The sequence below is a fragment of the Sceloporus occidentalis genome, unplaced genomic scaffold (genome assembly GCF_023333645.1).
Source record: "Sceloporus occidentalis isolate IW3139 unplaced genomic scaffold, rSceOcc1.0.p SCAF_1, whole genome shotgun sequence".
Lineage (NCBI taxonomy): Eukaryota > Metazoa > Chordata > Lepidosauria > Squamata > Phrynosomatidae > Sceloporus > Sceloporus occidentalis.
This window is the reverse complement of record NW_028316981.1, coordinates 244,011,251-244,034,722: the sequence shown is the minus strand read 5'-3', so window position 1 is coordinate 244,034,722 and position 23,472 is coordinate 244,011,251. Positions and strand designations below refer to the sequence as shown.

Genomic DNA, 23,472 nt, shown 5'->3' with positions numbered 1-23,472 from the left:
CATGGAGATAGGCCACACAGTTTTCTAGTTCACCAAAATATGGCAAACTGTAAGTTGTACAACTAAACTGCAACTCAAACTCTGAGTTATATCCTGATTAAGTATTGGGATAAAAAACATGATTTGATCTAGATTTGATATCTTGGTTTGCTAACTCTGATTTGTATAAATGACATTTTCCTACATTCAGATGTAAAAGGAATGTATTGTTTTTTTTAAATGATAGCTATTATATTCCTCTCATATATAAATGAGAGGAGAAGGGAGAGAGAAGCACATGAACTTGAGGTTTTCAGTTGTTCATTGTCATATTAATGACAAAACATTAACTGGGCCACTGTGATTTGAGTGCTCAGAAAACTTCTGTCAATGTAACTTCACAGAGACCTAGGATATTATTGTATGTATCCTTACTTAGAGGTAGTGAGATTTATTTCTGAATAAACAAATACAGAAAACAAGGGCATCACTTTAAAGTTGTAATAAGATGTGTTTCTAATTATACTTTGAACACCCCCATTTCATTAATATTTACAATGACAGCATTTTTTTGGTTAAAATTACATCATCTTCTTTGAATCATGATTCCATGATTAGAATTTGCACAATTATTTTGCAGGGCTATCTGCGCAGAAGTTTTTAGACTCTCTGCCTGACTAATTTATCTACTCTACAATCTCATCTCTCTACTTGGTTGATATTTATAACACATTTGTAACCATGGTATCCAAGTACAGGCACCCACTGGGAAACATTCAGTTGAAAAGCAATGCACCTTTGCTTTGGCATAAAAAGAAGGCTTCCATAGTCATGATAGCTGCTTCTCTCTCTTTTTTTTTATCCTCCTACAAACAGGATACAACAGATTATGTTGCATATGTAGCAAAAGACCCGGTTAATCGTAGAGGTAAAGTACCGCTTAACATTCACTCTTTTTCTTTTGAAAATGTAAGCTTCTCGGATTCTCATTGATCTCTAGCCTATATTCTATGAATAATGGCTGTATACAGACATCTGTTCATTGTGTGCCAAATAAGTTATTTGTTCCATTATTTGTTCCATTTGTATGCCACCCTACTTCCAAAGAGATAGAACAAACTAGACGTCTCAGTACTTTAACCTTTAAGAAATATCATGTGTAGGAGTTGGATTCTGATCATGGACCCAGTGAAAACCGTCCTCCTCTCCACTGCCTCCAGAGCTGCATTGATTAGTCAAGTTTAGCAAGTGTCTTCTAAGGAGTCAAACAGCTACCATGGGTCACTATTTTCATGTCACTGGAGATGGGGATGTACAAAATATTTTCACGTTTCCTCATTCTTGATTTTTTAAAAAAATAGGTGTCTCATGATGTTGAGAGATGCCACTGAAGAACATTTGTCAATGGCCACACATTTTTTGTTCTTCAGCAAGAGCAAAAAAACAAGCATGTGAAAAAATGCAATGGTTTTTGATCTCCAAATGTATTTTATATAAACTACATTGTTTTCTATACAAAATTCCCCACATCCCAAAATGGGGAGAGGGGAAGAAAAAGAAAAATGTCACAAACTTAAAATCTTATCAATCAGAGGAGAAAACCTTTGAATTTGCTTACTCTTGTGTATGAAATAAATAAGCAAAGATTAACTTAGATTTACAAAAATTTACATCCCTGAGTCCAGCAGCATGATCCTAATCCAGAATGTTCCATCCATGGCTTCAGTTTTCTAAAATATAACAGGATGGGAAGTCTAATCATGGGCCTCTGTTCTCTTGTCCATTTAACCTTCAGAGTGGCATTTTAGTCTTAGGAGTTTATCACATGGGGAAAATGTGGAGTTTAAGCAGTGATTAACCAGAAAATCACTCAATTGACATTAAAACACGATTAAAATCAGATTAACACATCAGCCATTATCTTGTGAATAACCAGGCCATAACCAGGCAATAAACAGCAAAAAGTCATTAATGGGAAAATCCCATGAATGATTTGCTGCTGTTTCTTGCCTGGTTACTCATGGGATAATGTCACTTTAATCACGTTTCATCTCGACGTCGTGTGAAAACCATTAGCCCAATAGTGGGTCAATCAATTGTGGGATTATCATGGGTTAATCACCATTTATATTTCCAGTTGTCCCCTGTGTGATAAACCCCTTAGAGTGTGATGCATCAGAAAATAGCTCTGACAGAAAGTAACTTTGTCAAGGCCATCCACTAGGCTGAATCCTATTGGTAATCCAGACTAAAACAGATCCAGTCAATGAATGTTTTTCAGTCAACACTTAACTAAATTTCATAGAATCATAGAATCATAGAATCGTAGAGTTGGAAGAGACCACTAGGGCCATCCAGTCCAACCCCCTGCCATGCAGGAAATCCAAATCAAAGCATCCCTGACAGATGGCCATCCAGCCTCTGTTTAAAGACCTCCAAGGAAGGAGACTCTATCACCTTCCGAGGAAGTGCATTCCACTGTCGAACAGCCCTTACTGTCAGGAAGTTCCTCCTAATGTTCAGGTGGAATCTCTTTTCCTGTAGCTTGCATCCATTGTTCCGGGTCCTGTTCTCTGGAGCAGCAGAAAACAAGCTTGCTCCCTCCTCAATATGACATCCTTTCAAATATTTAAACAGGGCTATCATATCACCTCTTAACCTTCTTTTCTCCAGGCTAAACATCCCCAGCTCCCTAAGTCGTTCCTCATAGGGCATGGTTTCCAGACCCTTCACCATTTTTGTCGTCCTCCTTTGGACACGCTCCAGTTTCTCAATGTCCTTTCTGAATTGTGGCGCCCAGAACTGGACACAATATTCTAGGTGGGGCCTGACCAAAGCAGAATACAGTGGCACTATTACTTCTCTTGATCTAGACACTATACTTTTATTGATGCAGCCTAAAATAGCATTGGCCTTTTTAGCTGCCGCATCGCACTGTTCACTCATGTTCAACTTGTGGTCTACTTGGACTCCTAGATCCCTTTCACACGTAGTTTCATTCAGCCAGGTGTCACCCATCCTATATCTGTGCATTTTATTTTTCTGCCCTAAGTGCAATACCTTACATTTCTCTGTGTTGAATTTCATTTTGTTAGCTTTGGCCCAGCTTTCTAGTCTATTCAGGTCATTTTGAATCTTGATCCTGTCCTCTGGGGTATTAGCTATTCCCCCTAATTTGGTGTCATCTGCAAATTTGATAAAGATGTTGAATAGCACTGGGCCCAGGACAGAGCCCTGTGGGACCCCACTGGTCACTTCTCTCCAGGATGAAAAGGAGCCATTGTTGAGCACCCTTTGGGTTCGGCCGGTCAACCAATTACAGATCCATTTAACAGTTCCTTTGTCTAGCCCACATTTTACAAGCTTGTTTGCAAGAATGTCATGGGAAACCTTGTCAAAGGCCTTACTGAAATCCAGATATACTATATCCACAGCATTCCCTTCATCTACCAAGCTGGTAATTTTATCAAAGAAAGAGATTAGATTTGTCTGGCATGACTTATTTCTCTGAAACCCATGTTGACTTTTTGTGATTATGGCATTGCCTTCTAGATGTTCACAGACTCTCTGTTTAATGATCTGCTCCAGAATCTTTCCTAGAACTGATGTCAGACTAACTGGATGATAATTATTGGGATCCTCTTTTTTCCCCTTTTTGAAGATGGGGACAACGTTTGCCCTTCGCCAGTCTGCTGGGATCTCTCCTGTTCTCCAGGAGTTTTCAAATATGATTGCCAATGGCTCCGATATTACTTTTGCCAGTTCTTTTAATACCCTTGGATGTATCTGGTCCCGGAGACTTAAATTCATTTAGATTAACAAGGTGTTCCTCTACTATCTCTTTACTTATTCTGTGCTGAAATTCCCCTATTCTGTCCTCTGCTCCATTATCCTCAGGTTGAGCACCCTTTGCCTTTTCTGAGAAGACTGAGGCAAAGAAGGTGTTGAGTACTTCTGCGTTTTCTCTATCTCCTGTTAGCATTTTCCCATCTTCTCCACGCAGTGGCCCTACCGTTTCCTTCTTCTTCCTCTTGCTGTGGATATATCCAAAAAAGCCCTTTTTATTGTTCTTAACCTCTCTAGCAAGCCTGAGTTCATTCTGCGCTTTAGCTTTTCTGACTTTACCCCTACACATGCCTGCTATTTCTTTGCATTCCTTTTTTGTGATTTCCCCCTTTTTCCATTTCTTATACATGTTCCGTTTCAAACTTAGCTCGGTTGAAAGTTCCTTAGTCATCCATCCTGGTTTCTTGAGACACCTCCCGTTTTTCTTTCTCACTGGAACTGTTTGAAATTGTGCCTTCAGTATCTCCCTTTTGAGAAAGTCCCATCCGTCTTGAACTCCTTTATCTTTTAGTATTTCTGACCATGGAATCGCCCTCAATACTTCTCTAAGTTTACTGAAATCCGCTCTCCTAAAGTCTAGGATGCGTGTCTGACTCTGCCTGGCTTCTCCTTTCCACTGTATTACAAACTCCAGGAGAACATGGTCGCTTCCACCTAATGATCCCACCACTTGCACCCCATTAACCAAGTCATCCTTGTTGGTTAGGATCAGATCTAAAATAGCTGACCCCCTTGTTGCCTCTTCCACCTTTTGGACCATGAAATTGTCTTCCAGGCAAGTGAGGAATTTGCTAGACCTTGAGGATTTTGCTGAGTTTGACTTCCAGCAAATATCAGGATAGTTGAAGTCGCCCATCACTACTACATCTCTCTTATCTGACTGTGTGGTCATCTGTTCTAGAAAGGCATCATCCAATTCCTCAGTCTGACTTGGGGGTCTGTAGTAGACTCCCACCGTAACACCCTTGTTGTTTCCCTCCCCTTTGATTCTTATCCAGATGCTCTCCACCTGGCTTCCATGATTGATGTCCAGGATCTCTTCACTGGTGTAAATATCTCTGACAGATAGTGCTATTCCTCCTCCTTTCCTGTTTGGCCTATTTCTCTTAATAAGGTTATACCCCTCTATTTCCACATTCCAATCATGAGACTCATCCCACCAGGTTTCAGTGATGCCTATTATATCATATTTGCTTTGTTGTACTAGGAGTTCGAGTTCATCTTGCTTATTTCCCACGCTCTGTGCATTAGTGTAGACACATCGCAGACCATGGTTCCCTTTTACTTGCTGCCTGTGCAAGTTTTTTTGCCTCCCACTGCTGGGTCCTTGCACTGTTTGCCTTGTTTCCTCTATGTCAGTTTGACTATTTTCGCCATCCCTTTCGCCTTCCTTAATATTGTCTCCCTTCCCCTCGGAACTCAGTTTAAAGCTCTCCTGATCAAGTTCTTGAGACTGTTGGCAAAAACATTTCTTCCAACTGGCGTGAGATGCAACCCGTCTGTTGCAAGAAGTCCCTCCTCATGGAACCGCAGCCCATGATCGAAGAATCCAAATCCTTCTCGGTGGCACCATCTGCGAAGCCAGTTGTTCACATCTGCTATTTTCCTCTCCCTTCCTGGACCATGCCCTTCAACTGGCAGAAGAGATGAGATGACAACCTGTACATCCATTCCTTTCAGCTTCCTACCAAGCGCCTCGTAATCCCTTTTGATGTTCTGAATGCTGTGTCTTGCAGTATCATTAGTTCCCACGTGGACCAAAAGGAAGGGGTATTGGTCAGTAGGCTTGACCAGTCTTGTCAGCCTCTCTGTCACATCACGGATCTTTGCACCTGGAAGACAACACACCTCTCGAGACATCTTGTCAGGCCTACAAATCACTGCTTCTGTACCCCTCAGGAGTCCCCCACTACAACCACACGCCTCCTCCGAGGCTTAGCAGCGACTGTTCCCTCGGGTGGGACTCTCAGGGTCCCCTGCTCTGTCCCTGAAGTCTGTCCATGCTGCTCTTCTTCATCCTCCTTGATAAGGGAAAGAGCTTCGAATCGATTCTCTAGCTGCAAGCTCCCCGAACAATTCCTTCTTGGCTTACTTCTCTTTGTGACATTCCTCCAGCTGTCTGCCTCCTCTGTTTGGCAAGTGACCTCTTCCACCCTAGCATCTTCCTCTGCGTGGTACTCATCCAGGATGGTTAGTTCTATTGTGTCCAGGAAATCCTCTTGTTCCCTAATATGCTGAAGTGTAGCTACTCTGGACTCCAGCTGCTGCACTTTCTCCTCCAAGAGTGCTACCAACTTGCACTTGGTGCATGTGAAGTTCTCCACTTCTGTAGGCAAGAAGAGAAACATCCCACAAGAGTTGCAGGTGACTGCGGCAGATCCCTCGTTGTCCATACTGCAAAGTCTTAGTAATAAATATAACAGTCAATCTACTGGGAATACTTCTTTAAAAGTAAGTACTGGCTGCTATCTTAAACTTAAAGGGATGGTTCTGTTTCAATATCTGATTCTACCCTGATGCCACTTGAGCAGAGTTGTTGAGTTAAAGAAAACGAAAATTCTCCTCTCTCTGGCCGGACTGTTCTGGAAGGCTCTGGAAGTTGGTATATAAAGCTAGTCTGCTAGCTCCGCCCCCTTGTGACTCACAGATGTGACTCACAGAAGCTCCTCCCCTTCAGCAACGAGCACACGGTCTCAAAATGGCTGCCAAGCAGCTCCTCTCCTTCTCCTCTCTCTGGCCGGACTGTTCTGGAAGGCTCTGGAAGTTGGTATATAAAGCTAGTCTGCTAGCTCCGCCCCCTTGTGACTCACAGATGTGACTCACAGAAGCTCCTCCCCTTCAGCAACGAGCACACGGTCTCAAAATGGCTGCCAAGCAGCTCCTCTCCTTCTCCTCTCTCTGGCCGGACTGTTGAATTTAAAGTATTTACTTTATCAGGCTTTTTCTATTTAAAGAAACTGCTCAAACAGTTGATTGGAAAGGACAAAACCAAAAACCTATTCAGGCAATTTGCATCCATGTGATGTCATTTAATCTTAGGCCATTTAGAAGATGCTCACTGCTGGTTACCAAGTTAAACTTTATGAAATGGTTCACTGACAATGATTCAGATGATAAGATCTCTATAATTCTCAGCATCAGTGGTAGCCAGCACAGTGAAGGCAGTGAACAGTTGAATGAGTGTTACTGAGCAATGGACAGACCAAGGGGAAAAGCACTGCATGGTTGCACCAAAGTTGGGATACAAATGTCAGCACCATGCAATGGCTTAATGAATGTAATGCCCTCCATGGGCCATCACAAGTCTGCAAAGGAACATAGGGAAAAGTGGTCATCCTTTCTTTCTAACACACCAAGCAATCCCATTGGGCAAGGGATGAACTCTTTCCCCTGTATTTCCTCTTCCTACCAAACCTTGTCAAAACACATTAACCTTTTTCATCCTGTGGACTGTTGTCCCACATTCACTGTCTTCTAACTCAGAAATTTCTGTCACCAGATGCATCAAAAACTAATGAGGGAAGGTACCTTTATTTACACTATTATGAGAATTGTGTATTGCAAGTATAAAATATTAGAGTTATGTATGTTTTAGAAATAGATGATAGCCCTATACTTTTCCAGAGTTTTTCTTTTAATAAGCAGAATCTTTTCTATGTGATCACTTGCAAATGGTATAGTTATAGTTAAACACAGAAATGCAGTGTTGTAAAAGTTTGGCTTGCATTTATACTAGACACTAAATTGTATCTGGTCTGTTAAGAAACTCAACCATGGTTTATTTATCTGCCTCATTTGTATGCAATTTAGTATTTCTTAGTCCTCCTTGTGCAAAGTGATTGTAATTCTTGATAAAATAGAAATAAAATTAATAATAAGATACATAAATAAGGAGAGATGTCCAAGGGTGTGACCATATTAGTCTGTTACATGAACAACTTGCTTTGGTGAAAGAAATTCCATTCATGCCTCCATTTTTTATGGGATGAATATTCATACAATGAGCTGCCTTTGACTCTTCCTGTCCCTGAATTGGAACAGAATAGCAGCCATTTCATCAAGCTGCTGCAGAGGTAGAGATGGAAGCCGGGACACTCCATTGGATTTGTGGAGAGATTATTTCCTTTTGATTCTTCCTCTTCCTCGGTTATTTCTATCCCAGTCAGTTCTCATAAGAGCAGTATGATATCTACATTTGCTTCCTTTTCTTGTCCTCTTTTTGTTGTATGCTGTGTTTCTGAGGATCAAACTAAACATTAAGGGGAATGCATATTCCTTACATTTGACAGATTTTTCCTCCCGCAACTGGATTTCTTCAGAGATGCATCTAATTTATAATCAGACTTCCAAATGAGCCACGTATTTACCTTACACTGATCAATTACATACTAAATGCAAGACACAACACTGAGGAAAACCACATGCTGTGGCAAACAGATTTTTCATCACTCAGGGGAGTATCTTTTTAAATATATGGCAAGCACATTGCCTACACTATATCTGCAGTGCAGAATTGATGTAGCTTGATGCCGCTTTAACTTCCAGGGCTCAGTGCTATGGAATTCTGGGACTTGTAGTTTTGTGAGATATTTAGATGTCTCTGTCAGAGAGCTCTGGTGCCACAACAAACTACAAATCCCAGGCGCATTACAGACGTGCCGAAGCGGCGTGCTAGGGTTGCCTCGGTACGTATTAGGGTTGAAAAGGGGCGTCCCTTCCGGATGCCCCTAACCCTAATACGGACTGAGTCCGTACAAAATGGTGGCGCCCGTTCCACATGGGGGCTGCCATCTTGACGTAGCGGACGCATTGCGTCCACATGTCGTGTGGCACAAATGATGCCGCAAATGCACCATTGGAGCCTCGTGGCATCATTAGCGCGCCACAAAGAGAAGCGCCATTTTGGGGCTTCTTATTTGCAGCGCAGAGGAGCTGCGCGGTTTGGACGTTGAGGCTCCTTTGCGCTACAAATGGCGGCGGTGGCAGACCGCCCGTTCTGGGTGGTCTGTAACGTGCCTCAGTATTCCATAACATTGAGTCATGGCAATTAAAGCTGTCAGATTGCATTAATTCTGCAGTGCAAATGCAGCCTAGATGATATGTTTGGCATGTTTTTAAAATGATACTCCCCCCAAGTGATGAAAATTTTTGTTTGCCATTGCATATAATTTCCCTCAATTTCCTGTGTAAACTGTATATCTCAGGACAAGGACTGAGGTCTTGTTCTTCTATTGTTTCACTGTAGGTTACTCTTGGAACCTCTTTTGCTGGAATAAAATTATCTAATGTTGTCCTATAAGCCACAATATAATGTATTACACTTAAATAAGAAAGCAAATGATTTATATCTTCCTAGATCAGGCTTGGGAATCATGTAGTCCTCCAGATGTTGTTGGTCTCCAGCTCTCAGATTTCCTTACAATCCTAACTAGTAGCTGAGGCTGATGGAGCTTCCAACAGTGTCTAGAGATCCATCCGAATTATACCCATCCCTGAAGTGAAATGCATAAGACTGCTTGAGAAGGTTGAGAACTATAAGATAGGAAGTCCTATAAGTTAATAATTTTCTTCTCCCTCAGCTACAAATGGCTTCCTAGCTCTTTTGCAAAAAGAGATTATATATGCTAGATCGATGATTGTAAAGTTTTTAGCTTTTAAAAATTGTTAAAGGATTCTTGTTATTATATAAGCTATATAGAAAAGAAAGGTATACAGTTCTAAAACTGACTTCTCCAAGGGCATCCTCTTAAATGCTTTTCTCCTACCACAACTAGCATGTCATATCCTGGAATGCTGTGATGGCCTGGCCCAAGATATTATTAGCACCATAGGGCAAGCCTTTGAACTTCGTTTTAAGCAATATTTGCAGTGCCCTTCCAAGATTCCTGCTCTTCATGATAGGTGAGTATTACAAACAACCACAACAAGAAAACAGATATGTTATTTCTTTGAGAACTGGATAAATAAAGGTTGGATTTATTTGCACAAGAGAAGAACAAGCTATAAATACTTAAAACAGATGTTTATGATTCTGTCCAAGGTCCAAAACACACTGCAGAAAGAATCCAGTTTGAGGTGGCTTTAACTGCGTTTGCTTAATGCTAGGGAATTCTGGGAACTGTAGTCTCGTGAGACATTTAGCCTTCTCTGCCAGAGAGCTCTGGTGCCACAACAAACTACAATTCCTAGCATTCCTTAGCAGTGGGCCAGGGCACTTAAACTGGTCTCAAACTGGAATATTTCTGCAGTGTGTTTTGGACCCAAGCCAAGAAAACAAGGTTTACTGTAAATCTATGAAAGGTAGCTGACATGTGTGTCCTCCCCAGTTTCCAACTTTACTGTAACATGGAACACAGTATTGTTACTAGTGTAATTTCATTGTAGTCAAATATTTCTTAAATTGCTTCTCTTCTTCCTCTTTCTTTCTATATATGAAAAAAGCGGCAACAAAGAGTGGATTGATTACTTGTAGTGAGTCAGGCCAGTGGTAATTTTCTCCCCACTAGAGAAGACAGGGAGAAGATGGCTTCATGGCATACTGGAAGATGGCCTCAGTTAGTTACAAGAGTCTGACTAGAGCACTGGTGGTATTCAACACATGTTATATAACCTCTGAAGTAGGCTGCATCTGCAGTGCAGAAATAATCCAGGTTGACACCACTTTAACTGCTACAGCTCCATCCTGTGGAATTCTAGGATGTGTAGTTTGTTGTACCACTAGAGCTTTCTGACAGAGAAGGGTAAATATCTCACAAAACTATACTTCCGAGAATTCCATACCATTGAGCCATGACAATTAAAGTGCTGTCAAACTGGATTATTTCTGCAGTGTGGATGCAGGTGTAGTGTCATGAAACAAATTGTAAGATATTTGCATTTGTGGGGAAAAGAATCGAGGCTTTAGATTTGTCTGAGATATTTGAAGACAGTGGAATTACCAGTTTCCAATCAGTTTTACAGCAACTTTCAAGTTCATCTGTCTACAGCTGTATTACATATGCAATGTAAACTGAGGAGGGAGCCAGTAAGCCAAGTAAGAAAGTATTTATTTATTTATTTGTTTGTTTGTTTGTTTGTTTTCAATGAGGCTTGAGCATATGCAGTATTTGCCTTACTCGGGGGTGGTGGTCTGGAACGGATCCCCGCATAAGGCAAGGGCGCACTGCAGAATCATATGGTTGGAAGACACCACAAGGGTCATGCAGTCTAACCCCCTGCCATGCAGGAAATCACAATCAAAGCAATCAGCAAATCTGTTGATCCAGTTCTAGTACTCCATCATTCTGTTGACTCATGGGAACAGACAAAATTCTGTAGTCATTAAAAGTGTAATTGTTAAGGAATTGAATGTATTGGTCGCATTTAAAAAGTTCTTTAAAAGATAAATAGTCAAAAGATAAGCGAACTAACAGAGCTCCTTTCCAATAGGATGCAAAGTTTGGATGAACTTTGGGTGGAAGAAGATGGCGAACCAATGGAACATCCCTACTACAACAGCATTCCAAACAAAATACCTCCTGCTGGAGGTCTAGTTGATGTGAGGCTCAAAACCAAGGTCCCTTCTGTTTCAGACTATGCTCAGGTGGGCTAATCAATCAATGCTTGGTTCCATGAATTATTTTGATCAACTGAGAATAGTGGCATATACTGATTTGTTGAAATAAATAATTGGGAAGAACAAAAAATGGAGGAAAAAAAAGTTGCTGTTATTTCTTTCCTGGCCAAATATGGGTTCCCTCACTCCACCGGAAGCATGGTCAGAAAAAATAATACAATAGTCAGAATTTTGCAGGTTTGGACCAGTATTTATACAGTATTTTGTAGAGAAATATAGTTGATTTGTTTGTTTGTTTTTTGCATTACATTGAGGGGAGTATTGCACAAAACAGCAACCGTGCACAATAAAACTCTTACACACAAAAAAATCTTGTGCAAAAAACAGCAATCTTCCACACACACAAAAATAGCCACAGGATTTTGTTGTGCAAGATTATTGTTCTGCAAAATTGCTGTTTTGATGTTGAAAGCAGCAGTCTTGAGCAGAAAAATGTAAACATTATTCATCCTCATTTGTAAGCATGAAATTCTTGAATACTAATATCCCTAGGGAGAATCTTGCTAACACATGAGCCCTTTGAGCAAAATACAATAGGGAATTCCATAGAGTAGAAACCACAACTGAGAAGGCACTGTAACTAGTGCCAGTCAGCCTTATTGATCCTATTGGTGGATTCTCTGAAGATGACCTTAAAGGAGAGGTCGTTTCAGATGGGAATAGATGGCCCTTTAGATAACCTCGACACATCTGGAGCTGACTAGTAATCAGTGAGAGTCTTATACCCCATGAATCATCTAATCCCCCTTTAAAGAAATCTAAAATAGTGGTTATCTGTCACTCCCTTTGATAACAATCCTCCCATGCATTAATTATGTGTTGTGTAAAGAAGAACTTTCTTTGGTCTGTCCTGAATCTTCATCAGCAAGTCAGTTTCATGAGACAACCCAGGGTTATAAAGGGATGTATCATTTGCCCTCTTCTGTATTGGTTATGTATGTAATCTTGCATTAAATCTTCAAATAAATCAATTGAAAAGGTGATGGCAGGGAGCTAAAGTACTATGTTTATTGCCAGAGTACTTTGTCTCTGTCTATAAATTTAGCTGATTGTAGCTAATTGTACTGAGAAGGAATGCTTCACTAACTTAAATAAAAGAGTAAAGATTCCTACATCTGGCATCAATTATTCTATTTAATCAGAATCATTGTGAAAATCCTTGGGTTCATGGTCCAGCATCTTTTTCTTTTTCTCTTTTTATACTTGGTAAAAGCTTTATTAGAATTATTCAGCTCTCACATTTATTCCATGAAAGGGTGATTGAACTGAAGGAGTTCCTTTTTATAGATGTAATATACCTACTTTGTCATTTAGAATTACAGGGGTTAATAAAACAGGAAAGGAGTGCAGTTTCTCTGAAGGTCATCATTACTCTCATCCACCTACGCAAACTCATTCATAAAAGAATGCTCAGTCATAGTGTCATACATGATGAATGAACGAAGACTGGGTTTGGGTAGAATTGCACCTGGATCAATCATTTAAAAGACCCACTGAAAATGCATTACAGTATTTAAAGGTAGAGTTTGCATGAAGAATATTTTTACTACCATCTTAGTCTGCATCAGAAATGGGAAGAGAGCAAACATATTACCAGAGTCAACACATAAGAGACCTATTTGGTGAAGAATGGCAACAGGCACCCAGTCGACAAGGTAAGATGCATGCTAAAGTAGCTATAATTTTATTTGACTTATACATTTGCAGATGGAATAATGTGGAATCAGCTTCAGTCCTATGGCTCTGTTTTACAATCTTTCTTCCACCAATAAGATAATGACTGAAGAGAAATAAAGAAATATGGAGGAAGGTAAAGAAATGCGTGAAGATATATCATTTTAGATCTGACAAGCTGTGCCTATATCCAAATTGATTAAATGGTGTAAATAAATAAAACAGAAAACTATATGAAGAAGATGCTCTAAAACAGATTTTTGTTGCTTTCTTGCCTTCCATTACACATTAACACAGGAATTGTTTCAGCAACCCTCTCCTCACAACATAAGAAGAAATATTAGGAGGCAAATAATCTCCCACATTCTCCAGCTTTCATGCCTACAGTTAGTATATTGAACAAGACAAGTAGCATAAAGTCTTGAAATCACCCAGGTTTCATTAACTGCAATATTGTACCCACATCATTAGTCTCCATTTAGTAACTGGGACTAGGGCCCAGCTGTTAGAGAGTAAAGGGTCCATTTTATGAAGCAGACTCCAACATCACAGAGAGATAGTGAAGACTGAAACGAACGCTGTCTGTGGCTGCCTGGAAATAACTGATAAGGTGTTCATGGCATGAGGGAATGTTATATCAGGAAGTTAAAAGATGAATAACCACTTCTCCAACAAGTCTGGCATCCCAGTGGTAAGCTTCCCAGATCAGGACAAACTTTTCTTTCCAATAAAACTGACAAGTTAATGTCAGTTAATTCCTGGTTTCCTCTCATTATTCAGGAATCCTGAATGTTCTGTGGCATTTCCCAGTTGCTAAAGGTGGCGATTCTGTTGATGCCGTGGTTGAGCTGTGACACAGTTTCTCCCAAGCATCCTTTCCTTGGGTTCAGACCATGGGCTCCTTGGTTTTTTGAGGAGCTCAGGGCAATGAAGCACTTGTTCAGTGACTAGAACGATGGTGGAGAAAGATTCAGGATTAGTCCAACTGAGCATGAGTTGAGGGCTATTTTAGAACCTACTTTGCAGCAGTGAGGGCAGTAAAGAAACAATTCTTTGTTGCCTCTATTATATCAGTTCTGGGTAGTTAAAGGGCTATTACATTTTTGATCTCAAACTGCTGAGGAGAAGCCCTCAGAAAAATGCTGTGACAAATTTGATAAATACTTTGATGAGAAAATTACTCAGATTCGTTCTGACATGGACTCCACATTGTAAGGTAGGGTCTGAGGCATATACTTGTCCAGTTTTGTGGGTGAGTTTTAGGTTCAACATGATGATGTAGACAAGTTGCTTGGAGAGGTGAGGCTAACCACTTGCCTGTAGGACCCATCTCCATTTTGATTAATTAAAGCTGCCAGAGGAGGAGTGGCCAATTGGATGGTGGAGTTTGTAAATGCTTCTTCAAAAGAGGTCTATATTCCAACCACTCCAAAAAAAGTGATTGCAAGATCTTTGTTGGGAAAAAAAATCCCCTTCATTGAGCCCTGCCTCCTTAAGTAACTATTGGTCAATCTCTAAATTTCCTTTTGTAAAAAAAAGTCCTAGAGCAAGTGGTGGCAACAGAACTCCAGGCTTTTTTGGATAAAATGGATTACCTGGATCAATTCCAGTCTAGATTCAGACCTGGTTATGGGACAGAAACAGCCATGGTCACCTTGGTGGATGACCTACATGAGGCGTTGGATAGGGGGAGTGCATCCTTGTTGCTCCTCTTGGATCTTTCAATGGCATCTGATACCACTGACATGGTATCATCATGGAATTATAGGGTCGGAAGGGGTCCTATGCACCAATCAGGTCCAACTTCCTGCTCAGTGCTGAATACTTCTGGTTTGTTTAGCTGATATGGAACTTGGGGGCATTGCTTTGCAGTGGTTTCTATCTTTCTTGGCTGAATATTCCCAGAGGGTGATGCTGGAGGACCACTCTTCATACTTTTGACTGCTAGTCTGTGGGGTTCCACAGAGTGCAATACTGTTCTCTGTGCTTTTAAATATCTCCATAAATGACTGGAAAAGGTCATCCAGAGCTTTGGGGTTGGATGTCATCAGTATATTGATGTACCTAGGCCTTTCATCTGCTTCTCGGTCTTGACATGATGGAGCTATGTCTGCCTATTCATTTCTCCCTCTAAGATTAGGGCAGTGGCAGTGGAACTGCCAGTAGGATTCAGGACACTGATGGTCCTATGGAAAAATTTAAAACTTCTAAAGACTAGATCTTAGGGAGAAAGGGCAGCATGAAAACACTGGAGTGAAGTGGAATGTGTCACAGTGGTCTAGCTGAATAAATAAATGGCAGCAATAGACTAAATTGCTAGCAAACCTGTCTTTTGAATTATTACATTACATATTGGTACAAAAGAGTTCTATTGATTTTCACAGGGTCTTTGGATATCTGTAGCATGCCAGAAGGAAGGTCTAGTGTGACCCCACCAGAAGAGATGCCAATGTATGTGAATACACAACATATAAATATGGAAACTCTGCAGGCTCTTCAGGCAGAGGCTGAACATCTGCTTAGCAGAACAAAGGAAAGTACCAAAGACAGCAGCCCAGGAAAAGATCTTTTTGACATGAGTAAGTTCCGCTTTAAAATCTCTCTTTGAATTGGAAACCTTTCTTACCTTTCATAAGCCAGTGCATTGTCAACAGTTACTTTGGCTGCTGCCACACTGCAGAAATAAAGCAATTTGGCACCACTTTAACTTTCATGGTTCAATGATGTGGAATTCTGTGGTTTGCATTTTAGTGGGGCACCAAGTGTTCTTTGATAGAGAAGACTAAATAGCTCACAAAATTACAAACCTCATAATTCCATAACATTGAGCCGTGGAAGTTAAAGTGGTGCTAAACTGTTTCTGCAGTGTGGCAGTAGCCTAGTCACCCATACCCAAAGGATTGGAAAGGGGCTGATATAATGTTCTTAAAAAGGGAAGGTAGGTGTAGCTTATCATAGACTCATTAGTTTAATGTCTGTTCTGCAGACGTTGTTGAAAATATTATTGAAGATAAAATTATCAAGCACATAGAAAGATAAATCAGCATAACCTCTCTAGAGGTAAGTCTCACTTCAGTAACACTTCTCTTCACAGAGAAGCAAGAAGAGTGATAAAATGTTCTGCCTTACTTCAGGGATAGGTAGAATAAGATATAAATTTACATCACTGCTAGACACTATACTTCTATTGATGCAGCCTAGAATCATATTGACTTTTTTAGCTGCTGCATCAGATTGTTGACTCATGTTCACCTTTGGTCTACTAAGACTTCTGGATCCCTTTTTCATGTATTGTTGATAAACCAGGTGTCACCCATTCTATATCTGTGCATTTAATTTTTTTCTGCCTAAGTGTATTGCATTTCTCCCTATTGACATTCAAATCCATTTTGTTGGTTTTGGCCTAGCTCTCACTTTTTAAAAAAAATATTATTATCATTATTATTATTATTATTATTATTATTGAATACATAACATACATAATATACATTTATAACATATATACATATATATAATACATAACAATAATTTATTTACAAATATAGATATAGTGCGGGCCTGGCTTATAACCTGAATGGATAGATAACATTGTCCTCTGTTATCGTCCATTATTTTGGTCTTGCTTATAATCAGCATACAATTACTATTTTGTATTTTATAATAGGTCTGTTGTTCCCCCAACTCCATACAGAAAAGAGGTAATACATATTTTAAAAAGGAAAAAACCCCTTAAGATTAAGTGGGTGAGAAAGGTTCTTATTTCCTAAATTATTCAGACTTAGTCCCATAGCTTGTTAACTTTTCCCCATTTTCTTTGAAATTTTTGTTCTGTTTTCTCATAGTTATCCATCATAGTTATCCATCACCATCAATTCATTTACTTTTATTAACTATTCTTCCTGTAAATTGTTTCCTCCCCCTTTCCAATGTTTTGCAAAGACTAAGCGGGCTGCTGTAATTAGATACAGTACAACATCTATCTCTTCTTGGTTTAGTTTCCCCTTAAGTCTTCTCTAATGTTTAATAAATACAATAGGGGTTTCATTTCTGTGTTGTATTGGAAAATATTCTGAATTTTTTTATGTATCTCTTCCCAAAATCTTTTTTGCATCATTACAATCCCACCACGTGTGATAGCCATTGTTTTCTCTGCATTTCCAACAATTATTATTGTTTGTATTTTTTATTTTTGCCAATTTTGATGGGGATAAGTGCCATCTATATGGCATTTAGTAATAGTTTTCAATTAAATTGGCACTTTTAGTAAATTTTAATTTTTTCCCCATACTCTTTCCCAACTATTCAGTAGTATTGGCTCTTTAATGCCCTGCATCCATTTAATCATACTCTTCTTTACAGATTTGTCTATTAATTCAATATCCAGTAGTATCCTATACACCTTGGTTATCATATGTTTCCTCCCCCTTAAATAGTATTTTATCTAAAGTATTTAATTCTGTTTCGATTCCGATAGCATTCTTGTTTTTTTATATCTCCCTTTCAATTTATAGTAAGAGAGCCATTGAATTCCTATTCCTTCTTTTTTAAGTTGTTCTGCTGTTTTAATATCATCTCCATGTTCTGTTTTTATTAATATGTCTTTATAGGTGATCCACTTCTCTTTGTGAGGTTTTTCTGATTTATAGAAAGCTTCCTGAATAGAGGTCCATCTCAGTATTTTAATATAAAAATATCTTTTATAATTTTTCCAAATTTTGAACAAAACTCTCGGTTTTGGCCTAGCTCTCTAATTGTTTGGATACAGGCTAATAATGGCTGCACGCTGCCTTCACTATCAAGAACAGTATGCCTTCACATCTCATTGGTGGAGCATACAAATGGTACAGTGCTGTTGTACTCATAGTGTGAGCTCCCATAGGGCAAGGGACAGCCTGTGTGAATTGTAGAAAATTGAACAACAGAAAATACAACAATCTGACTAAAGTTAGACAAATTGATACACTGCTTGAGTTCAGTGGAAGGAGACAACTGAACCTTTCCTCAAGGTTGTACTTTTATTGTAGGGAAACTGAAGTGTCTGGACTACACTAAATTATTGCATATGCCTCTAATTGGTATGCATTATCTGCTCGTCCTACTAGGTCCTTTCGAAGATGCTCTCAAGAACCAAATACCTGGTCCCATTTTGAACAAGGCTACCTCAGTTGAATGTACCAGTCCTCTTCTGTCTAGAGCAGCTGGTGCAGCAGTAGCAGAAGAACTGAGCACAGAACCCTGGTATCAAGGAGAAATGACTCGGAAAGAAGCAGAACAGCTCTTAAAGAAATGTGGAGATTTCCTGGTTCGGAAAAGTACTTCCAATCCAGGCTCCTATGTGCTGACTGGGCTACATAACGGTCAAGCCAAACATCTCCTCTTGGTGGACCCTGAAGGAACTGTAAGTGTAACTGTAACTGAAAGAGGGGAAGGGGATCTTTTACTTCAGATTCTGTTAACACAAAAAATAGAGCACCTGTTTTACAAGTGCTCTTGCTTATGTGACAGTCAACAATGGATTTTGTGGGGCCTTAAAGACCAATACATATATAAATTATAAACCAGGATCAGAGGATATGGGTCCCTCCAGATATTGTTGGACTGCATCTCCCATTCATCAAAGCCAGTATGGTCAATCGTGATTGATAATGAGAACCATATGCCCCCACACTATATAAGCTATTATAAATTTCTTATTCTTTAACACGTTGTTGTTTTTCCTGCACCGGAATAACACAGCTATCATTCTGCAATTTTGAATCTCCATGTATATGACAACTTTTCTTTTGAGAGGAGATGACTGAAGGTTATAGTGGTTTTGTCATTATTTAATTTATTTATATAACTATAACTTTTGTCTCTCATTCTCCCCCTCTCTCTGAATGAATTAATGAACACACACACACACACACACACACACACACACAAAACCACATAAAACAAATGTATTTATTTGTTACATTTATATTTCTTGCAATAAGCTCAAGGTCCTATATACAGTCTACCCTTCATATCCACAGATTCTGTAGCCACAGATTCAACCAATAGCTTGAAAATATTTCAAAAAACTTTTCCCAAAAAGGAAACCTTTATTTTGCCATTTTATATGAGGGAAACACTGTCCTATTGTATATAATGGGACTTGAACATCCAGGAATTTTGGTATCCATGCAGGGTCCTGGAACCATATTTGAATAGATACCAAGGGTCCACTGTATAGTTTTTCTGCTCCCCACTTTATCCACACATGTGAAGTGGGTCAGGCAGCTCCCAGATAGTCTGGATTAAAATGAATTCTTGCTGTGGCTAATTTCTCTATCATCAATAGGAGAGAAGAATTTTTTGTTTTTTGTGTCATAAGCCCAGCAACTGACTTGTTGATAGGCAGGGAAACTTATTTTTGAATTCTAGTAAAAGAACTCCCCAATGTGCTGAAAATAAAGTGGGGACAGAGTTCAGTGCTCTGGAAGACTCCTTTATAGTCTTGATGAAACCCTGGAGTGGATTCACCACTGACCTGGGAGTTGTAGCAACCACTGGTACATTCAATTCAGGGAAAATAGGTTGTCTGCTAAACTCTGATTCATTACCTTAAGATGTGAAATGGAAGACCTGCTGCAGTACAAAGGAAGCTTTGAGAAGATGCAGTAAGCTTTTTAGGGACCCTTGATTTCAGTGATAAAAATTCCTAAGAAAACGCTATGAAATTCATGGGGTCACCATAAGTTGACAAGCAATTTGAAGACACACACACACACTCACACACACACACACACACTGCAGCCTCTAGTATCAGATAAAGAACCAGGAGAAACAATGGATGCAACTCAGGCAGTTAACACTAGAGGACAGTCAAATATTATTTTCATAATAATTTCCAGAAAAGCTGAATAAAACTGAAGTTACTGGTATGTGAGACAGGCTAAATGTGTTCTGGAGAAAGAAAAGTTACTACAGTTGGCTTGCCATATCCATGGATTCTGTATCCATCGATTCAACCATCCATAGCTTGAAAATATCCCCCCACCTCAACAAAATCCAGAAAGCACACATTGGTTTTGGCATTTTATATAAGGGACACATTTTTCTACACCACTGTATATAATGGGACTTTAGGATCCATGGATTTTGGTATCCATGGAGGATTCTGGAATTAAATCCCAGAGGATATCAAGGGCCCACTGTACCTTTCAAAGGAATGATTCCCGTTGTTTCACTTCTGGATTGTGTGTTGTACTTTACTGGCCTAGTGCTAAAACATTCAATTAATTCCTTAGACTCTGTTTTTCTTAATATCCAAAGCACTGTATTTTTTTAAAAAAAGTATGCTCCTGTATTAGGCCAGTTCTAACAATGAAATACAATTTTATTTATTTATAGCAGGGGTAGGCAACCTTTTTGAGCCGGGGGCCGGGTTGCTATCCCTCAGACAACTGGGGGGACCGAAGCCAAAAAATAAATAATTAAATAAATTTTTTAAAAATTAAATAAATAAATAAACCAGGACAAATGTAGGACAAAATTTTCAAATGCAGGACACTTTTTAAAAAAATGGAGGACACGCGAAAAAATTGGCTGATTTTTAAAAAAATGTTAAAATAAATGCATGTTTCTGAGGCTTCTATAGACAATTGCCCCCCTTGCCCACCTCCTCCTGATAGGCCAAAGGCCCCACACCCTCACGCGAGAGGCCAAAGGCTCCGGTGGCAATCGGCAGCAGGACTGGGCTGGGGCCGGTCCCAAGGCCTTGCTGGGCCGCAGGTTGCCTACCCCTGATTTATAGCATTCATTCAATAGAACCAATGCAGAATTGTACCTAGGATACACTAAAGTGCACTAGATTAGGATGGATAACTCTAGTTGGATTGTTGTTGAACTATGGCTTCATAATCTATTATCATTAACTATTCTGGCTAGGGCTAATGGGAGTTGTAGTCCAATGATATTTGCAGGGCTACAGTGACCCATCCTCAAATTAGAGTTTCCATTTTTTTTACTAATCTGTGAAGTTTGCTGAATGACTTCAGATCAAGAAGTCATTCTCTCTCTCTCTCTCCATCTCCCAGCCTAGCCATTCATATGTGATATGTGTACTGGGCCGTCAAATGAATGAAATGCAGGTGATTGCCATAATGTATCTAATTTGCCTAGTAGTTTTAAGGTCAAATAGCCCTCTCTAGTGAATATATATGAACATTATATTTGAATGTTGTTCTTTCCAGGTTCGTACAAAGGATCGCATATTTGACAGCATTAGCCATCTCATCAACCATCACCTTGAAAACAACTTGCCAATTGTCTCTTCTGGGAGTGAACTCTGCCTCCATCAGCCAGCAGAGAAAAAACAGTGACAGCTTCTCTCCTTACATGCATACCTTAAGATGTCCCACCATAAGATGTCCAACTCTTGTCTCACATGAGCCACAGCCCAAAAGGAACCTCAAGTCTTTTCCAATAGAGGAAAAAAATCCCACCATAAAGAGATCCCATTCCTTCTGACACCAAGAGAAATCACTTTTCTTACTCTCAGAGGACAGCAGAGCATGATAAAAATATTGGGGGAGGGGGGGGGCTCCTTAAAATTACTTCCGTTAAAGTGTTCTCATTCCTTACTATGAATACTGACTGTATAGATAAACACACACATTCTTTATACAGTAGATATTTATATTTTTGAAGTCAGTCAGCTCAAGATATGGAACAAAATATGTCCTGTTCCATGCATTTTTAACTGAGGAAAAGACACCCATTTTGTGGGACTGAGAAGAATAAAATATAAATATCAAAGTTCTGGAGAAAATCCGTGCTGAAAATCTTAAGAGTAGTTTTATGATATAATAAGCACAACAATAGAGAGAAAACAGAGAAAATGCAATTATTAAAAAAAAAAAAAAAAAAAGATGGGGTGAGCATATGACCTAGTATTCCAACAGGAGAAATTAGCCTGTGGTTACTTTTGAAAATATTATTAATTGTCTCTTAAGTACATGATGACTTTCCCCCTCTTTCAGATGTCCTATTTAGATTCTTATATAATGTTACTCCAAATTGTTTGTAACCTGCTTTGACTTGATGTGATCTCTCTGTGTATGAGGTATATCCTTTGATTTTTTAATAATATACCTTATGATACAAATTTGATTTATTAAAACTGTGTTCAGTATTAAGATTTTTCTACATGTAATGGACTTTTTCCAGTGGAGAAGGTAATTATAATTAGTTGCAGCTATCAATGGGTGAGGTGGGAAAGAGATGCTTGTGTATGAGTTTTAAGGCACCGATCTCATTCAACAACTAGGCATCCCTCTATCATTGATGTACATATCCATCATCAAAAGTTACTTCCAGAAGTTCAACAGGACTTAGATGGGTATTGCAATGTGTGCATGGAGGTATGCACCAAGAGCAGTTCATTGGCAACACACACAGAAATCTACACATGTCCACAAAAAGGGCTCCCTTCTTTTTGGTTACAGCTGTGGGTTTCTTCACCAAATCAGTCAAGCCTCTTCCAAATCCATGCAGCTCCTGGTGTCCTTTCCATTGTGCATATCCAGGGAGAAAAAACACATTCTTGGCTGCAGGGCAGACTTTTCCCCTCTAGATTTCACATCACTGGCTGCAAAAAGAATGTCCAGCACAGGTCAAGGACTTTGATCCAAAATACAGTGGGTGCCTCAGACTATCTAGATTTATTTATAGTATGAAACAGAAACACAGATCAACACTATAAAATGTCTTCATGCAAATCTCATTACATTTTTATTTTAAAAAATGATAGAGGTTTTACAAATGATTACCAGTGTGTGTGGAGCATATAGAAAGTTTTGTCTCCTCATAATACAAGAACTTGAGAATACATAAAAAAGGCGCCAATTCCATCCCTGGGAGTAAGTCAGTGGGACTTTCTTTTGAGTAGATACATATTGGATGGCACTAAGTCCCACATGTACTTTTTTCACATTATGCATAATCAAATTATGGAATTCACTTCAAAAGACATGGTGACAGCCATTAGCTTCGATTGCTTGGTAAGCCAGTGGAGAAGGACTGGTCAACCAACTTCTCTAAGTAAAATAGAACATCCCTAGAGAGAGAGGTGAAATGTATCCGAATGGTAAAAACAAAAGAAGGATGGTGTTTGCCTTTCTATCCTGTTTGAGTGTTTCCTGATACATTAGACTGGCTGTGGTGAAAACACAATGCTGGTCAAGATAGACTTTAGTTTGTGCCAGCTAGTCAATTTGCAATTCATCTTCAACAGGTGATTTGTTAAAAAAATAAATAAATGTGATAACTTCCTGAAATGATCTGTTTCAAAAAACAGTTGATATTTTCTTGGATCTTGACTGATTAAATCT

The 23,472-nt window shown here is 39.4% G+C and overlaps 1 protein-coding gene across 4 annotated transcripts in view; it reads left to right on the top strand.

The window, feature by feature from the left end:
* The window catches only part of LOC149323695 (SHC-transforming protein 3-like), a 57,994-nt gene extending 35,698 nt beyond the window's left edge, over positions 1-22,296 (top strand). For 2 of the 4 annotated variants that reach the window (XM_089491101.1, XM_089491094.1), the window contains 7 exons: positions 856-907; positions 9,600-9,726; positions 11,254-11,407; positions 12,999-13,095; positions 15,499-15,693; positions 18,217-18,512; positions 21,334-22,296. In XM_089491101.1, coding sequence (XP_089347227.1) covers positions 856-907; positions 9,600-9,726; positions 11,254-11,407; positions 12,999-13,095; positions 15,499-15,693; positions 18,217-18,512; positions 21,334-21,462 — 1,050 coding nt within the window. In that variant the 3' untranslated portion in view covers positions 21,463-22,296. Of the gene's footprint in view, positions 1-855; positions 908-9,599; positions 9,727-11,253; positions 11,408-12,998; positions 13,096-15,498; positions 15,694-16,778; positions 16,813-18,216; positions 18,513-21,333 lie in introns of those variants that run through there. The other 2 variants (XM_089491113.1, XM_089491109.1) reach the window with 2 other exon arrangements.
* Positions 22,297-23,472: the final 1,176 nt, after the last annotated feature.